Genomic DNA, 18897 nt, shown 5'->3' with positions numbered 1-18897 from the left:
ATGCTGTGTGTACGCACTTGTGTGTGTATTGGGGGTGTGGCCCTTCATGATGACACACGAAAGAGCCATTAGATACAACTTGCCTCTCCCTGTGTTCTTGTTCACCCTCTCCCACCCTCAGCTTCCTGCCCAGGGACTGGAAATTTAACCCTCCCTATTAAGAATGATTAGGGAATTGAAAAGAGGGGGAGGAAGTAGGCCCTTCTCCCCTTTAGCCTGCATTTCCTGTGGACTAGTGACTTAAAATGTAAATTTATATTGTAGAGGGATTTCAAAGTTAAAATTCTAATCAAATTTTGATTTCAAAAGTGAATAAACTACAGATCAGTTTTGGTAAGATTCCATTCTGTCCCACATGGAGAATTTTGTGGAAAATTAAAAGGGAATGGGAACAGGAGCAATCTGGCAAATGTGCTTAGATATTAAGCCTATGGCTTCATTCGAGTATATCATTCATTTTATGCTTTACAAGTGTGTAAAACCAAGATGGAAAGAAAGATTTTCCTTTAAATTCAGAATGACAGAGGTTATTGTTTGGTAAAAATTCCCTTTTATGCTGAATTCTTAGAAGTTTGGGTCGTGTGCATTAATTTTCCAGTAATCACTTGGTTGACCATCTGTTTCTTTATTTTAATAACTGTATATCCAGAAGTTTGGGAAAGTAAATGCAGGTATTCTGTAGCAAATGTTAATGGCTTAAGCAAACCTATATAAGTCAAAAAATTCTCCAGCCATTTGCCTCTCATTTTATTCTAAAGTTTCCTAATTTTTTCACTGCTGTGCCTCCCTACTCACCAAACTGCTGCCCACTTCTGGTTTTGAAGGATTTTGAACATATTGCAAGTTGGATAGTTACACATGGAGGGTGTTGAAGGTAGAAAAAGCAACAATTCTGCTTCAAAAGGAGACTCTTCTGTTTGTTCAAGTCCGTTTCAAATGGTGGCTGTGTTAAGTAATCACCTATTGTTGCCCCCTGCCCACAAAGAGGAGAAAAATTTTAGTGGCTCATCAGCAGCAAGCGTATTTTTCTATTGTTATGTAAAACCATTTTGTTATGTGTGCACTTACAATCTGTTTTGCACATGTCATTTGCCTGGGATCAACTCCAGTTTTTTAATCAACTGGCCAGACACTGGAAACACGAAGACTTGGAAGAGAGGAGATAGTTGCAACTTTCTGCCATTTGGGTCCTAACTCTGCCTTTGTTTTCCATTCCCAGTGCTTTCCAGGTGGATATAATAATTGACATAAGACCTTCTCGAAAGGATCCTGAGGTGGTCAAAAATCTCATCCTGATCTTGAAGTGCAAAAAGTCTGTCAACTGGGTGATCAAATCTTTTGATGTGAAGGGAAACCTGAAAGTTATTGTAAGTTGGTTGAGCATTTCTTTGTTTGGGTGAAGGGCAGTAATTTAAGCTGTGCTTATGTATGTTATTTTTGTCAAGTTTCTGCCTCTTTGGACTCTGAGCTCTCTCAATTACTTTTCGCTTTGTAAAATAGGCTGCTCCTTGCTTTCTCTTGACAAAGGTAGACAGTGTGGTGGTTAAAAGCATGGCTCTGGGGTCAAGACAGACCTGATTTGAGTCCAGACTTGGCCATGTACAAACTGTGACCTTGGACAAGTCCTTTAACCTCTAGACCCCAGTTGCCTCATTTGTGAAATTCTTAAAATGTATTAGTGTACTTTCCAGTCCTGGTAAGTGTAAAATAATGAACACAATGAAGGCTTTCATGTTGAGAGTCCTGTGAGGGCCTCAGTATCATGGTCCTGATTATCAGCTCTCACTTTGGGGTTAGGTATTTAGGGAAGGTGTGGGAAATTAGGCTGACCCCAGCTCATACTGTTGACTTTTCTTTTTGAGATAAATACATAGTATTGGCTTGTCTTTTCACTTGCTTCTAACTTCTAAGGGTAACACACTGATAAAAGAATCACAGTGCCGTTATGGAGAGGTTAGTGAGATGATGCAAGAAAATTACCCTCCAGCCTGTTTCCTAAGCATTATGTTTCATGAAGGAAATATATGTAAGAGGCTTAGTTGTTTGGCATGATAGGCAAATAGCAGCTAGTTTCCTGAAAAGTTGAATGCTGAAATTTGGTAAAATAGATCTTTTTCAAATATGTTTAGGGAGATAACTGTTTGACCGAACATTGGTGTGAATTACATTGAAAGTTAAAGAAAAATCCATCCCCTCATTTTTTTTTTAATTATTTTTTTTTGGTGAGGAAGATTAGCCCTGAGCTAACATCTGTTGCCAATCCTCCTCTTTTTTGCTGAGGAAGATTGGCCCTGAGCTAACCTCCCTGCCCATCTTCCTCTATTTTGTATGTGGGACGCCACCACAACATGGCTTGATGAGCAACGTGTGGGTCTGCACCCGTGATCCTAACCCACGAACCCCGGGCCACCGTAGCGGAGCATGCAAATTTAACCACTATGCCACCAGGCTGGCCCGTGTCCTCATTTTTTTTTGTTTTTTTTAAATTTTATTTATTTATTTTTTCCCCCAAAGCCCCAGTAGATAGTTGTACATGATAGTTGGACATCCTTCTAGTCGCTGTATGTGGGACGTGGCCTCAGCGTGGCCAGAGAAACAGCGTGTCGGTGCGCGCCCGGGATCCGAACCCGGGCCGCCAGCAGCGGAGCGAGCGCACTTAACCGCTAAGCCACGGGGCCGGCCTGCATCTCCTCATTTTTAAGAAGATAATTACCTTAGCATCTCTTTTGTAGACTCGAAATTTTGTCATTGTCTTTTAAAAAAAATGTGGCCAGTTCCTCTTTCAGTACCTCCAACCTGAATCAGTTGGAGTGGGATTTGTGTTTTCAATATTTTGGGAGAGGGCTGCCTTTGGTTTGGGTATTATTCATTCATGGCACCTTTTGTGTGACACACCAGTGAACAGAGCCAGCAGTCCCCTAGGCAACGTCATGTACAAGCACTCACCAGAGGCAGCAGGCAAAGCCACGCACACACACATCTTAATTTTAAAGTAATCGTTTCTGGTTCCTGTGGGTTTTTTTTGTTTTTTTTTTTTTTTTTAACTTCAAGAGGATCCCAATAAGCCATCATGTGTAATGGTGAGACATTAATTTGGTGTTAAGCACAAAGCCCAGCTGTGATTTTCTGAAGTCAGAGCTGTTTTGATTGCCTTCCCTGGCATGAGGGGTGTTGGTGACCTGGGGTGTCTGCAGCCTTTGCTGCCTGGCACACCGACCAAATGTTTTTAATTTCAGAATAACAAAAACAGGAAAGGGAATCATGCTTTGAAAGGCAGAAACATACAGTACATTTTAATTCCCTGCTGGAGTTCTTGTGTAAATGTTCTTTCAGCCCTGACCCTTCACTGGCTCTTTCTGTCCCTGAATATGTGTGCCTGGTCCATGGCAGTCCTGGAGTTCGCTTTGAATGTCCCCTCTTCTCATATGAATCAGAAAGGCTAGAAATGAGATGGCTCATCCCAGTGCGAGATCTGTTTATATTTCTCTCCTTGGCTGTACTCCTGTTCCAGGCCAATTTTGGACAATGCATGACAACGTTACTAAACAATTAGGTAATGTTTCACGATGTTCTTTTTTATTCCCCCAATCAGTTTCATGCTTTGTGATTTCCTAAGTCCCTGTCTCAGATGTGAATTCTGACTGTGCTGTGAGGGAAAAGTACCTGCTAATAAAAGGCATACCTTTGTGCTTAGAAAGGGGGAAATGGTTTGTAGTGACTTTGTTTCTAGTATTTCCTTTAGAGACAGCATGGTAGAATGGAGAGAATCCTGGTTTTGGTGCCAGATGTGGCTGCATTCAAATCTCATCTCCAACTGTCATTACTCCCAGTTGATATTGGGCAAGCCAGTTGAACTCTGAGTCTGTTTCTTTACCTGTGAAATGGATACGATGATAGTACTCACCTTGAGAGTTACTGTGAGGGTTAGAAGAGTTCGTTCATTTGTTCACTCAACAAGTATTTGATAGGTGCCTAGTGGGTATTTCATCTAAAGCACTTGGCCCGCTGCCTGCCCACGGTGAGTTCTCAGCTACATGTGCCACTTAACTTCTGTGAGCATCAGGTTCCCCTTCGCTAACAAAGGAAGAGTAATGCCTATCTCCTTATATTTTGTAGGAGAATTAAATAAGATAACAAATGTAAAGCTCTTAGCACAGTGCCTGCCGTAAAAAGGGAGTTCATCTTCCTTCCATAAGCAACTTGTTAAAAGTTTGTCTATAGGAGCAATTAACTTCTTTAAACAAACTGAAAACAAAGAAAAATGTCTACTAAAGGAATAGTAAGGAACTTGATGGGGTAGGTTTAAAGAACAGCCCCACTAAACATGGCTGGCGTGTGTGTGTGTATATGTGTGAGTGTATGTGTGTTGGGGTGGGACATGGGCAGAATGCACCCTCCAAATGACAGAATGGTCCAAAGAGATGCAAAGGTCAAGCTTTGGGCAAGAATGGGAATGCTAATAAGTGTCCACATTGCCACGCCCAGCTCTAGCTTTTCTTCAGGTACCTTATGGACCATGCATAATCACATTTTGGAAGAACCTCCAAAACATAAAAGAGTAGATGGAGGAAACTCGTTAAAAATTTCCTGTCGTACTATTTCATATGGCCTCTGGACTTCAAGGTTGGCAGTAGCCAGCTTGTTCTTAGAAAAGACGTTTTTAATCCCATTGGGAATATGCACTATACTCTCTGACCAGCCCCTCCCCCAGGCCCCCCTCCTCTCCCTCACCGGCTCTAATGCAAGTGTATGTTGGGCGGTGTGGGGGAAGGGGGAGGCGCTCAGAAACTACCTGGCTCCTCATCCTTCACAAAGACGTGGCTGGGAAACATGGCCGTGATATTTGGAGATTCCCTTGAACACTCCCATTTGGAGTAGCTACCCTGAGGCCTTGAGAGAGCCTGGGGACTCCTAGAAATAGAGTGAGGAATTCACTCATTGCTGGGAACCAACTTGCCTGCCGTTGTCCCAAGCCTTCCTGCTTTACAAACGTGTAGATAGATTTCTAGCCCTGTAAGTCCCGAGGCTTAATCAACATGAGTTGTACTGACAGCTCCTAGAGTTAAGTGGAGAGGTGTGAACAAATCATTCCATATTGGTACAAAAAGACAGGTGGCAGTTATGATGATAGTATTCTGGAAATACAGTATTTTCTCAGCTGTCCAACAACATGAAAGACTAAGGCAGATGAGGCCAAGCAGTATTGTTTAGGCCAGTGTTGCAACTCCAGCCAATCAAAACGACATGCTGCTTTGAAAAGATGGAAGAAGCTGTGCCTAAGAAACTGCTGTTGACTCAATGAATAGAAAGTTCTAAGAACAAATTGGATCCTTCTTTACCTCATTTTAGTTTTCTTTTTTCTTTTTGTTTTTCAACTCTTCCTTCCCCTAAGGAGTTTTCTCTGAATCAGAGTTAAAACTAGAATATTCCAACCTATGAAACTGAATTTTTTTGCAAATGGCTACCGAACTTAGTTAAAGCTCTGTCTGGTTAACTTTGTGTACGTGATTGTGACTGGACTGGCCGGTGTGGCAGTTTTTCCTCAGATAAACACTTTGGATCATAGGAAAATATACTGGGTGAGATCCTTGAAGCTTTGACTTGAAAATATGTGTCCTCAGCCAATATCCCACAACCGAAGAGACCAAGAGAACTTAGAGCCTGTGAATCATCTATGGTTTTACAGTGGGAAAGGATTAATATTTAGTCATGTTAGGGGCAAACAGAATGAGAAACAAATGGGGAATTTAGGAAAAATGCTGCATGTATGCAGGAGAAAATAATTGGGCATGGAAATTAAAGTGATTTTTATACGGCATGAAAACGGCATAATCTGCATGCAGGAAGGGCTTCCCAGCCCTGGTAGAGCAGTTGTTGAAAATGTGGGGCCTTCTCTTTGGGGTCCCCTCTGCAGCATTCAGTTCCCTCACCACCTGACAAGATCGCTGCTGTAGGAGTCAGAAGGCGATGTGGAAATTGACCTTCCCATATCCTGGTTACTCAGGGTCCTTTTATATCTTTTCCTGGAAAGATTTCTATCATTCCATTTAAGTTTTGTAGCTGCTTACCAAGTTAAAGCCAATTTTAAGACTTACTTGTATTGCTGGATAAAATATTGGTACTTAGAGGAACAGTAACCTAAATTCATTAATTAATATTTAGAACATAAAATTTAAGCATATTCAGTTAATAGAATTGGCAAATGAATATAATTCAAGATTGCTAAATTGATCATAAATCATAAATGAAATATTGACATTGATTATGGGATTTAATAGTTTACAAAGACAAGATGGTCTCCACACTGAAGTAACTAGGTTATGCCTTCTTTCATGTAAATCTAGGGTACGGGGAGTAGAAGCAGGGTTTTTTTTTTTTTGGCAATATAACGTGCGCATCTGTATAATTTTAAATAAAAATAAGAGTGGGTGAAAGGGATAAAGGGGCACATATGTATAGCAACAGATAAAAATTAGACTATTGGTGGTGAGCATGATGCAGTCTATACAGAAACTAATAATAATGTACACCTGAAATTACACAATGTTATAAACCATTATGACCTCAATAAAAAAAAAGAAACATTTAAAAAAATAAATAAAAATAAGGGAAAATTTGGTATACATATTTGGTATATGTGTGTTAATTTAAACATTCAACTAACTCTGCAGTAACGTACTAGATGTACTTAGCTATAAGTATAGCTACTTAGCTGTCATTGGATTACTTTTCTCGACATAAGCAACCCAAATGGTATGATCAAACAGCATGAATAGATTTCTATTAATCTGCTGTAAAGATTTTCACATCAGTATTCTTAGCCCAAGGAAAATAGGAATCAAAAGAATAAATAATTCCCTCATATACAATATAGCATCTATTTGTTTCAGATAGTTATTGTTGTTTAAAGCACCGTTTAATTTTAGACTCATTAGTGAAATTTTGCTGTTATCTTCAGGCTCCTAACAGTATTGGTTTTGGGAAAGAGAGTGAAAGATCCATGATAATGACCAAATCAATAAGAGATGACGTTCCTTCAACCCAAGAGAATCTAGTCAAGTGGGCTTTGGACAATGGCTATAGTCCAGTAACATCATACACAGTGGCTCCTGTGGCTAATAGATTTCATCTTCGGCTTGAAACCAATGGTAAGTATGATTTTTTTTTAACTGTCTTAAAACTATCCCCCAAATGAAGCTTTCTAATGAGGAACTCTCCTTTCAGTTGATATGGCGCTATTTTTCTATTGCAAATTTTGATGATTCATTTGACTACTTTTTACTATACAGCTTAAAGTTATCTAGAATTGTGATAGATTATTTTGAGGAAACTCTTTAATACAGATTTTTCAGTCAAATGGAGTTGATGTTCTAGATCGCCTTCACTGTGATTACATTAAGGATAAATTAACCTGGCTGCTTCTCTCAGAGGTATCTAATAATCACTTGCAGCTGAGAGACAGAGGGGTTGGGACTGCAGGAGAGAAGTCCTAGGTCAGGCTGTGTCTTAGAGGAAAATAGTTACGAAGACTCATACGTGTGCTTTCTCCTCCTCACCGAGAGGGAATGCAGGAGTTATTACCCCAGTTTGATGGAACAGAAGGCAGAGGCTTAACAAATTCTTGAGGTTTTCCAGAGTCTTAGAGCAAGCGAGACTCAAATCCTAAGTTTTCTGATCCCCAGACTTGTTCTTCACCTCATGATACTGCCCCTGAGTGCAGTGCCGACAGAATGAAGGTTAGGGGCCGGCCTGGTGGCGCAAGCAGTTAAGTGTGCGCGCTCTGCTGTGGCAGCCTGGGGTTCGCGGGTTCGGATCCCAGGCGCGCACCGACACACCGCTTGGCAAGCCATGCTGTGGCAGCGTCCCATATAAAGTGGAGGAAGATGGGCACGGATGTTAGCCCAGGGCCAGTCTTCCTCAGTGGGGAAAAAAAAAAAGAGGAAGATTGGCAGATGTTAGCACAGGGCTCATCTTCCTCACCAAAAAAAAAAAACAAACAAGGTTAGAAGTACAAGTTCAAGTCCTAACTCTGCCATTTATTTGCTGGTGGCGGGGGCGGGGGTGGGGTTGGGAATTGCTTAGTCTCTGAGCCTCAGGTTTCTCTTCCTCAGTAATATGGGGAAACACAGTAGGCCCTGCCTCACAGGGTTGTTGTGAAGGTTATTGTCAAAGTACAAATTAAAAACCCTCCAAAGCTCTGACTTCTTTTGGACCCATACAGCTGTGCCATCTTTTTCAAAAAGATAGTATTGAAGGAGTTATGTCCACTGGTCATCTCACTTCCAACTCCCACTGAGATGGATTGACCTCAAGCATACATCAGTTGGCTTTGGAGAGTGGATGTAGAGAATAGTGGGGAGATTTTTTTCCCTCTAAATTGTTGAAAATATGACAAAAAACACCGAGTATTGATTGTGTGGAAATATCTTCCCCTTTGAAGGAATAAGTGTGCCTAAGCAACTTTTTCTTTTCTCATTTAGGACTGAGTTCTAAAAGGCCGGGTTGCCCAAATACCTGTTAGAATTTAGCAGTCAAAAAGCAAGTAGCAAATAATTTTAAAATACCAATATTGTTTCAAGAAGTCTTTAGAGAAACTATTCTAAAGAATCTCTAGATTCAAGGGAAGTATTTCAACGGCATTTGAATGGAATAATATTGTCCCACTTAACTTCTTCATATCATAGATTTTTTTATAGCTTGTAGGGCCTTAGAAATCATCTAATCAATGGTTCTCAACCTTGGCTATATGTTGAAATCATACAGAGAGCTTTAAAGTATGTTAATGATTAGGTACTACTCCAGAGAGTGATTTTGAACCACCCTGGGGTGCAGCCTGGGCATAGGGATTTTTTTGTAAAGCTCCCAAAGTGATTTTAATATGTAGCCAAAGTTGAGAACCACTGATATAATCCAACCTCTTAATTTTAAAAATTAATAAACTGAGAAGCCACTGGCTCCAAGCCACTCAATTAGAAAAAACACCAGAACAAGAATTCAGGCTTCCAGATCCTCATCTCTTTTATACATTGCTTGTTAAGAGTAATTTTACCCATGTGCATTCTGTGCTAATTCCTCCTGTTCTTGCCTCTAATGATGATGATTATAACCTGCATCAAACACTGATGATGTTTTGTCCTCTTCTGTCACCTCCAGAGGAGATGAGAGATGAGGAAGTCCATACCATCCCTCCTGAGCTACGGATCCTGCTGGACCCTGGCATCCTGCCTGCCCTGGAGAACCCACCCATCCGGGGTGGGGGAGGCCGAAGTGGAGGCTTCCCCTTTCCTTTCCCTGATATCTCCAGGAGAGGGCAGAAGGAAGGGGGAGAAGATGGGATCCCCCGGCCAAAGGACCCTGTCATCCCCAGCATACGGTTGTTTCCTGGGCCCAGAGAGCCTGAGGAGGTGCAAGGGAGCATGGGTGTTGCCCTGTCCGTCAAATGTGACAATGAAAAGATGACTGTGGCTGTAGAAAAAGATTCCTTTCAGGTCAGTGCAATTTCTTAAAGGAGAGAAGAGCAGGCTACCTCCCTCCCCATCTTGCCCAGTATGTATTAGTTATTTCCCTCTAGCTCTTTCACTTTTGAACTCTGGAGACTTGATACTGTTTTCTCAGTTGGATGGGCTCACTTCCCCTTGGCTGTGATTCTTACCCAGTTCCTGTTGTTCTCAGTAAGGGGGTTCCAGATCCTTGTGTGTCAATATTTTGCTATTGAATTTCCAAGGCCAACAAACACAATCCTTGGGCTGTTGAGAGGTGGTAGACTGGGAAGAGGTAAGGGGGGAGGGGGCATGCAGGCCTCCAGCAACCTTTACTAGGAAGACCAGGCAAAATGTGTTAACTGTATGCTGCAGAACTACCTGTGGGTAGTTCATGTCTTTGGTGGTTGTTATTTCAGGCCAACAGCTACTCAGGGCTGGAGCTCACCCTGCTGGATCCTACCTGCAAGGCTAAGATGAATGGCACCCACTTCATTTTGGAGTCTCCCCTGAACGGCTGTGGTACTCGGCACCGGCGGTCAGCCCCTGATGGTGTGGTTTACTATAACTCTGTGAGTGTTCACTAGAACAAATGTTGGCTCTTTGCCAGAACCTTGCTGGGTGTTACCTTAAAATTATTCTTAACACTTCTCTGAAGATGAGGAGGCATATACCCCAGGCCTGAACGAAGGCATGTGTCAGTTCTCAACAAAGTGGGATGTACTTTGACCTTAAACTCTTTGTTTTATTTGCTTTATTGGTGAATCTTTGGGAGTTGGGAGGCCCTGTTTTCTTGGTTGGAGCATTTGTGGTCATCTCTTCCAGCCATCCTTCCATCTCCTGGTGACAAAGAGTTCACTGGCAAGGTGATTATGACTTTTCTCTCTGGCCAAGCTGCAGGAACAAATGGCCTGATTCTTAGGAGGATACATCCAAGCCCTTGGGCTATGAGTGAGCGCATCTACACAACTGAGCTAACCAGAACCGTGGTCTCTCTGGCGTCATTTGAGTCTTGTCCAGAAGTGGGAGGACTTCTCCCTCCCTCATGAACAAAAGAGCCAAAAGAAAGAAAAATCCGAAAAGAGCCTTCAAGAAATTATTATTAAGTCTCTCTCCACCTGTAAGGAAGCCCCTAAATTGAAGAAAATCTGCTTTTGAAGTTACCCAAAGGGAGATTTCACAAATTCTCCCAATGATAATCCATTGCAATAGCTAACACTTTTCAGAAATCATTCTTGTCAGTTCATCTAAATCTTTTCTCTTCAATTTAAACCTGTTCTTGCAGAGACGGACACTAGGCAGTGAGTATTAAAAGAATTTGAAACATGAAATCTCAAAAGAACTTTATAATGTTAATTTTGCAGTTCAGGTTGTACTTTTGATGGTAAAAATAAGGCTCAAAGATCCCTGTGTCCAGCTTTGACACGATGTGTGTGTCTGTGCTCTTAGCCCCTACTCCGGCTTTGGCTTGGGCTGGGGGGTGCACAACTACTCGTTCATGTTCATTCCACTGCCGGTCGATAGATACGCTTGACCCATCCAGAGAAAAGACTGGCGATCAAGTGCTCCAGTTAGTGTGGCTCATGTGGAGACTGACTCTGCTGTGAGTCCAAGTTTATTGTTCCTCAGACAATCTTAGAATGTTTGAGCTGGAAAGAACCCTAAGATGATCTCATTCAACTTCCTCATTTCACAGGTGAGGAAATTGAACTTCGGGGAGTTAAGAGACTTGCTTAGATTTGAGGGACTAGTTAAAGGCAGAGCCAGGCCTGAATCCAGCTTCCTGACCTCTCCGCCACTAATCTTTCCTCAACACCAGGCTGGCCCAGCTGATCGCCCTTTGTTACTGGAATAAGTTTTGACCTCTATGATGAACTCCCTTCTGCCATTTCCAACACTGATTTTCTTGCAATTATCCAATTTTTCCAGGTATAATTAATGTCATTTATTACTGGTATACTTGATTTTGGAATTTTCAGGTTGTGTCTAATTAACACCAATAAGAGGCTATGGTAATCTGTCTGTTAAGTGAAAAAAAGTGTCATTTGCCTCAGAAGAGAAAATCATGAGCCCTTAAAATCCCTTCCTTCTCATATATATGTATATATGTATTGACGATGATGGTGTTGATGATGATAATGGTGATGATGATGATGGTGGTGGTGGTGATGATGATGATGAAGATGATGGTGGTGGTGGTGGTGGTGGTGGTGATGATGATGATGGTGGTGATGATGATGATGATGAAGATGATGATGGTGGTGGTGGTGATGATGATGATGAAGATGATGGTGGTGGTGGTGGTGATGATGATGATGATGGTGGTGATGATGATGATGATGAAGATGATGATGGTGGTGGTGGTGGTGGTGGTGGTGATGATGATGATGAAGATGATGATGGTGGTGGTGGTGATGATGATGATGAAGATGATGGTGGTGGTGGTGGTGGTGATGATGATGATGATGGTGGTGATGATGATGATGATGAAGATGATGATGGTGGTGGTGGTGGTGGTGGTGGTGGTGATGATGATGATGGTGATACCTAGGGTAAGCAATATCCTAGGTACTTGCTTCAATTGCATCAGTACTTGGAGGACCTGGTAAAGAATAGAGATGAGGTTTTCCTACATTGTCTTCCCATTCTACTCCCTTCAGTGACTATTTTAGCTGTTTATTCCAGTTATAATTGTTTGTAGTAATTTTCAGACTTACTATGTATTTTGGTTTTGCAGAATATTCAAAATCTAAGCATGTGAAGCAAAAAATCAAACAAAAAAAAAAAAGCAGAACTATACTACATATGCAAAGAAATCAGGATTTAATTTATGGAGTTGTGGTCCTTGGGTGAATTTTTCCTCTCATCCAGAACTAACCTAGGAATAATCATTTTAACCAGTGTTAAGATAGAATGTCATGGAATAAAACATGATGTACTTTCCTGCATCTATACACCATACAGAAAGATACTGGGGAAGAAATGAGGAAAAGATAGAGGAGTACAAGAGAAAAGATGAGGAGAGATGGCTAAACATTGGGTCCTTTGCTTCTAACTCATACCAGACTTGATACAAAACTCGATGGATACTGATAACAAAAGCTCCTTCATTAGCCAACTCTTAGTATTTAGAATTTTCAGTATAAAGACAAGCACCCTAAGGAGAAGTCCCCTTCCCCCACGGTATAGGCAGGCCTGTTGACAACCACATTCAACCCTATTTCAGTGTCTAGTGTTTTCCACTGTTTGAAATAATTTGTATTTTTTCGCAAGGGAAAATACATATTTTAGTTGAAGTCTTAATGTGAACATGCATTGGATTTCTCTTTATTTTTTGTCTCTTTGAAGATGAAGTCCTAAAAAAACTTGCAGTTTTATTTTTTTTAAATCACATTTTCAGTTTGCATTTGAATTATTACATGGGTGTTTATGTGAGGTAGAACCAAATGCATGTGAGTTGGTGTTTTTATAACATTGTCTGTGCTTTGTTTGCCTTTTAGATTGTGATACAGGTTCCATCCCCCGGGGATAGTAGTGGTTGGCCAGATGGTTATGAAGATTTGGAGTCAGGTGATAATGGATTTCCGGGAGATATGGATGAAGGGGATACTTCCTTCTTCAGCCGACCTGAAATTGTGGTGGTATGTGTTTATTTGCAGTAGGTAGTTTGTGGAGAATGTTGTCTTTTTGGCTGGCTTTAGTTAGGGACTAGTGGGAAAAAAAATTAGATGTGAAAGGCCAAAGCTCATAAAGCTACAGGGCCTTCTTCCTTCATTTGACTGTGATTTATCTCTATCTGTTTGGGTTTTTTTCCAGTTTAACTGCAGCCTGCGGCAGGTGGGGAATCCCAGTAGCTTCCAGGACCCGCCCAACAGAAACATCACCTTCAACATGGAGCTGTACAACACTGACCTCTTCCTGGTGCCCTCCCAGGGGGTCTTCTCCGTGGCAGAGAATGGACACATTTATGTTGAGGTGAGATGTGAACCTTCGCCTTGGGCTTGTAGGTTAGCACTGAGTTGTTGTAGCTCTGGGGCAGGAGCTCATGCACCCTGGAGCAGACCTCTTCCTGTTCTTCCTCACTGGCATTGACCAGCTCTGGGTGAGGGCTTGACTCAGAAAACACTTCCAGGTTGATTTCTGACCAAAGCAGGAAATTTCAGGATTTGCTAAATGGAGAGAATATTTTATAGATGAATGTTTTAACAAAATTGGCAGTGTGAATTCTGCTAGTAAAGCCATGTCCTTGCTTTGTCCTTAGCATTTTTGGAACAGTAGTTCAGTAGTTGCAAATATCAGAGTATTGCAATAACCATGGAATTATCCACTAACTATGGAATATTTCAAACCACCTCACACTTTATCTTTTAAATTGCACACACTTTAGTGAAATGCTGTGTTCTACCTTATCTCATGAAAATTGCTTTTGCTAGATCATTATCTAAATGTATCTATAAATTTATTAAAATTATTTGCTCTATATAAAATGGTAGTAATAATGCATAGCATAAGTCTGTGGAATGACTACAAAAATATTAGGTAGTGGTGGTAATAATGACATAACATTTTTTGCAGATTTATTTTGTGCCAAACTCAGCTATAAGTATTGTGGTAATTTACTCTTCAAAGCCATCCTATGAGATGGGACTATTAATATCCCTATTTTATGGATGAAGAAATTGAGGCACCAACTTGTCTAAGGTCACACAGTTAGTACCTAGTAGAATTCAGAGTCAGGGTTCACACACAGCCCATCTGGCTCCAGAGCCCACACTATTATCACTGGATGCTACTATCATTTATCCTCCAAATGCCACTTGAAAGGGGAGAAAATGTGACCTCTTAGCAGTGCAAGTGTCCAAGTTCATAGATTGGATTCTAGAGAAGATAAATATCCTTATGGCCCCGGAATGTCTGCTGGCCTTACAGGGAAGTTGTTGTCTGATGAGCTGGTTTTGGTGCTAAGCTGCAGGCTGGTGTTATACTTCACTGTGGGAGGAGTGAGAAGCTTAAGGGGTCGAAAAGAGATACTTCCATATATTAGAAGTGACTTCAGTGCACATATTTCTGCTTTAGAAAGACAGCTCTCATTTGTACTGATTCTGGGACGGAGCCCACTGGCTCTAGACATTTTCCTGGATCTCTCCTCTTTTTTGGTTCCCTGTTCTGAGAGGTCTTCTCTTTCTTTGGGAATGCATTCTTTCTCCACTGGGGAGAATATACTGTTTTCTACATGTTGTTCCTAATCATAGACCTCTTCTGATCCAAGATTGTTGTTTTCTTCTTGCTTTTGTGGCTGCACAATCCACACGTGCAGTTGGTCGGTGACTGCTTATTGTGCTGTGGATTTTAGTGGCCCTGCTTAATGGCAGTGTGTTCTTTTCCAAACGTGTGCCAACTTTGCTAATTTATGGCTTTGCTGCTTTATGCTAATCAGTGACCCATCTTCCTCCTGTATCCCTCCCACCCTGGGTGTTTTGGTTTTTCTCCCCCATCCCCCGAGTGCTAGCTCACGTGAAATACCTTTTTTCATTCTTGTTTTCCCATTTATATCTTTTCATATATTATCTATATTTTTCATAATTAAATTTAGTCAAAGACATTGTCAAGTGATGAAAAGGAAGAGGACCAAATCTCTTTGCTACCATTTTATTTTATTTATTTATTTATTTATTTTTTTGTGAGGAAGATCAGCCCTGAGCTAACATCCATGCCAATCCTCCCCTTTTTTCTTGAGGAAGATTGGCCCTGAGCTAACATCCGTGCCCCTCTAACTCTACTTTATATGGGACGCCGCCACAGCATGGCTTAACAAGTGGTGCATTGGTGCGCGCCCAGGATCCGAACGTGCAAACCCCAGGCCACTGAAGTGGAGCGTGCGCACTTAACTGCTTGCACCACAGGGCCAGTCCCCCTGCTATCGTTTTAAATATCAAGTACATTGAAGAGAATTTGGGGGGAGAGGAGGAGAATGTTATAAACTGCTTTATTTTAAAGTTGTTTTAAATCACCTAAAATATGAGAGAGAACCTGTAAATATTTTGCTAAATAGGATAGCCGCCATGCCTAATCTGTGTTTCTCAGTTTGGACTCCACTACTGATAAGAAATTTTCTTACTTAGGGTAAGTAAAACTTACCTCGGTCTAAAGAACTATTTCCAGTTTCTTCTCCCAGCTGTCCTTATCACACCCCCTACCAAAATCGTCTGTTCCCTCTAGATCACAGTCCCTTCCTTTAATCCAGGACATTATCAGTTTTGCCACTCGGTCTTTTGTCATCTCTGGGTGGTAGTTGGTCACGTAATGGCAGCTTTTCTTTTAGTTCATTTGTCTTGGGGAATTAAAGAAGCTGTTTATAACCCCCCAAATTTAATCTATATAGTACTACCAAAAATAGCCGGCATTTATTGACTAGTTGGGACCTGTGTTGTTTGCATGTGATTTTGACTTTACAAATCGTCACAATAACTGTATCTAGTAGATATTAGTGCCCTCATTCTGTAGGGGAGGAAACAGGCTCAGAGTTCACGGTGCGTGAGCAGCAGAGCACAGGACTTCCTGGGGCTCATCTCACTCCAAAGCCTGTAGTCCTTCTACTACTCCTTTCCAGTCCATTTTAGAGTAAAAGAATTACTGGTAATACTTTTTCCTCCAAAACAACTTTTTGGGATACCTTAGACATTCTGCCATTACATACTTTCTTTGAGATTAAAGAAAAGATTTGCATTTCTTCAGTCACACATTTTTGCATGGCGGGTTCTGAGTTCATGTTGAAGGGTACTTTTGAGTAATAGGATATATGTAATTTGCCATCTTTCCAAGATAAAATATCTTATTTTTCAGAAATATTGCAAAAATAATGAAGTGTGAATATTTATGGACTACCAAACACTACTTCCCAGAAAGATTTCTTACCAAGTGCTCTCCCAGGGCCATATCTTGGGCCTCGTTGCATTGACCCTGTGGCTACAGTGAAATAGTAAAGAGAGAAATGGACAGGGTCAGAAGACTTGGGTTTAAGCCTTGGTATTACCCAGTATTTGCTAGATATGATTTTGAACAAGTCATCTGTTCTGTGTGTTCAGTTTTCCTCCATTTGTAAAATGGGCGTGAAAGTATTTATCTCACAAGATTGTTCTGAAGGATTAAGCTTTAAGGCACAGCAAAGTGACATTATTATAACATCTTCATTGTTGAGTGTCTTGAAGTTACCACGTAGGGATCTTTCAAAATAGTGCTGTGGACTAAAAGCCCCTTGCGTTGTCAGGGATTTCCCCCCGGTATCTCAGAATGGAAAGTGTGTTTATAGCCGCATGCTTTTTGAAAGGATTCTAGGGCTATTGGCCTGTGGTTAAGGACAAACTTTATTTCTAAAGTGTTTAAGTTTATTTTGATCCTAAGTTTAGTCATGGAATGAGGCACAGAGGGAAGAGGCAGTTCATAAAGTGATCCGTGTATCACCAAATGGAGAATCCAGTCTGGTCTGGGGATTTTAGCTGAGTTTGGGATAGTTGAGGTTTGAATTCTGTTTACACTTGGCTAAACACTACTTCTTGTTTCTAGAGAAAAGAACCTTAACAAGGTTTGGACATAGCCCATACAAATGTTTTGTAAGAGGGAAGTGTAAATGAGTTGGAAACGTTTCCAGATTAGATTTCCCTTAAAATACCCTTGGGCTTAAAGAGTGAAGGGAGAGTACTTGGCAAGGCCTGATTTGGACCTGTGAGCAGCTGGGACACTTTGCCAGGCCCGTGATCGCCACCAGATTGCACCGTCCCTGACATCCAACCCCAGAGGCCAGCTCTGCCTGCTCTCTGCGAAGCAGGAGTTTAGATGAATCTGTAGCTTTACTGCAATATTTTAGGCTCACTCTGACTTGTTGCAATTTAGAAGTTCACTCCTCCCTGCCTAGGTTAAAGAGATGCTGCCTCTGCACTTTATTTTTTGAGCAATTTTTAAAAAGAGCTTGCCTAACAAGTGATCCACTATTATGACAGTAGGGGCTTTGCCTGTTGCTATTTTATTTATTTTGGAAAATTTACTTCAGGTGCATGATGTGCTTTTATTTTTATCCCTCAGAGGACTTATGGGAGGGTAAAGAGACTTATTCATCTTGTATTAGAATCTTCCGGGCTGGCATTTGAACTAAATAATTCCATATCAAGTTTAAGTGGAAAACATCTCTTTCTTCAATGAATGTGTGTTACTTTTGTAATTAGAAGACTGTATAAGTATGTTGTGGAAATTAAAGCAATGTCTCTCATCAAAAGGGCCATGTTGTATGTGGCTGTTGTGCCTAAAGTAAAAGTGAGGTGCTAACTTGTTACTGAATTGATCTTTCTGTTCTTTTGTAGGTGTCGGTTACTAAGGCTGACCAAGAACTGGGATTTGCCATCCAAACGTGCTTTATCTCCCCATATTCGAACCCCGATAGAATGTCAGATTACACCATCATTGAGAACATTTGTCCTAAAGACGAATCTGTGAAATTCTACAATCCCAAGAGAGTGCACTTTCCTATCCCACAAGCCGAGATGGACAAGAAGCGATTCAGCTTTGTTTTTAAGCCTGTCTTCAACACCTCACTGCTCTTTCTACAGTGTGAGCTCACGTTGTGTACCAAGAAGGAAAAGGACCCCCAGAAGTTACCTAAGGTTTGTGGGCCTTCATCCATTTGTACTGTTATTTTGATATTTTTAGGTGAGGTGGTGGCCTACAGAGAACTGTAATCACAAGTTATTGCAGGTTGAGGTTTTTGGTTTGGGAATTGCCCAGTTGAAGTAATAAAAGTCCGTGTTAGCAGGGAACTGTGAGTTTTATGGAGTCTTAGAGAATAAATCCTGACAGTGTGATTTTTTTTTTTTCCGTGCGTGCTACTTAGTAGTATCTTACGAATGAGATAAATCAAGACTGTTTTCCATTGAGGGAGAGGCCTGGCTTTATCTTCACTATTCAGATAGCATGCAGTGCCAAAAGTACAGAGAGCCGAAGGACAAATTCAGTGTGAGGATTAATTTTTCCAGGTCCTGCCGAGACTTGTATTGCAATTGTTTTTTGACCTTCTCTGTGTGAGTTATAGGGTTGACTTGTCTCAGGAGGACTTCTAAGGGAAACTAACAGATATTTTAATTTTTCTCAGTTTCATATCAGTTCATCGTGTTTGCCTCACATTACTCCCCATATTGAACTAGTACATTCTGTTGCCACAACAGAAATCAGAACCTTTTGACCTTGCTGGAATAGCTACTATAGGGGAGATCTGCAAGGTTAATTACCTCATTAGTTTGGCCTTGTACATGAAAGGTATCCTTTGCCTTAGTTTTGTTTTTGTGATCTGCCATAATTATGTATAATTTCGTATGTGCATTTATTCTGTAGATATCTCACACAACGTAAGCTGACTTCTAATTCTCTTGTA

The 18897-nt window shown here is 41.1% G+C and overlaps 1 protein-coding gene across 2 annotated transcripts in view; it reads left to right on the top strand.

Moving 5' to 3' along the window:
• TGFBR3 (transforming growth factor beta receptor 3) overlaps positions 1-18897 on the top strand; it is a 186636-nt gene that overhangs the window by 139986 nt on the left and 27753 nt on the right. For both annotated transcript variants that reach the window (XM_058538504.1, XM_058538503.1), the window contains exons 7-13: positions 1220-1367; positions 6959-7148; positions 9154-9488; positions 9899-10051; positions 12980-13120; positions 13296-13454; positions 17834-18133. In XM_058538504.1, the coding sequence (XP_058394487.1) occupies positions 1220-1367; positions 6959-7148; positions 9154-9488; positions 9899-10051; positions 12980-13120; positions 13296-13454; positions 17834-18133 (1426 nt within the window). The remainder of the gene's footprint in view (positions 1-1219; positions 1368-6958; positions 7149-9153; positions 9489-9898; positions 10052-12979; positions 13121-13295; positions 13455-17833; positions 18134-18897) is intronic.

This window comes from Diceros bicornis, chromosome 4 (genome assembly GCF_020826845.1).
Source record: "Diceros bicornis minor isolate mBicDic1 chromosome 4, mDicBic1.mat.cur, whole genome shotgun sequence".
Taxonomy (NCBI): Eukaryota; Metazoa; Chordata; class Mammalia; order Perissodactyla; family Rhinocerotidae; genus Diceros; species Diceros bicornis.
The sequence above is the reverse complement of the archived record's forward strand: the minus strand, read 5'-3'. Positions and strand labels throughout refer to the sequence as shown.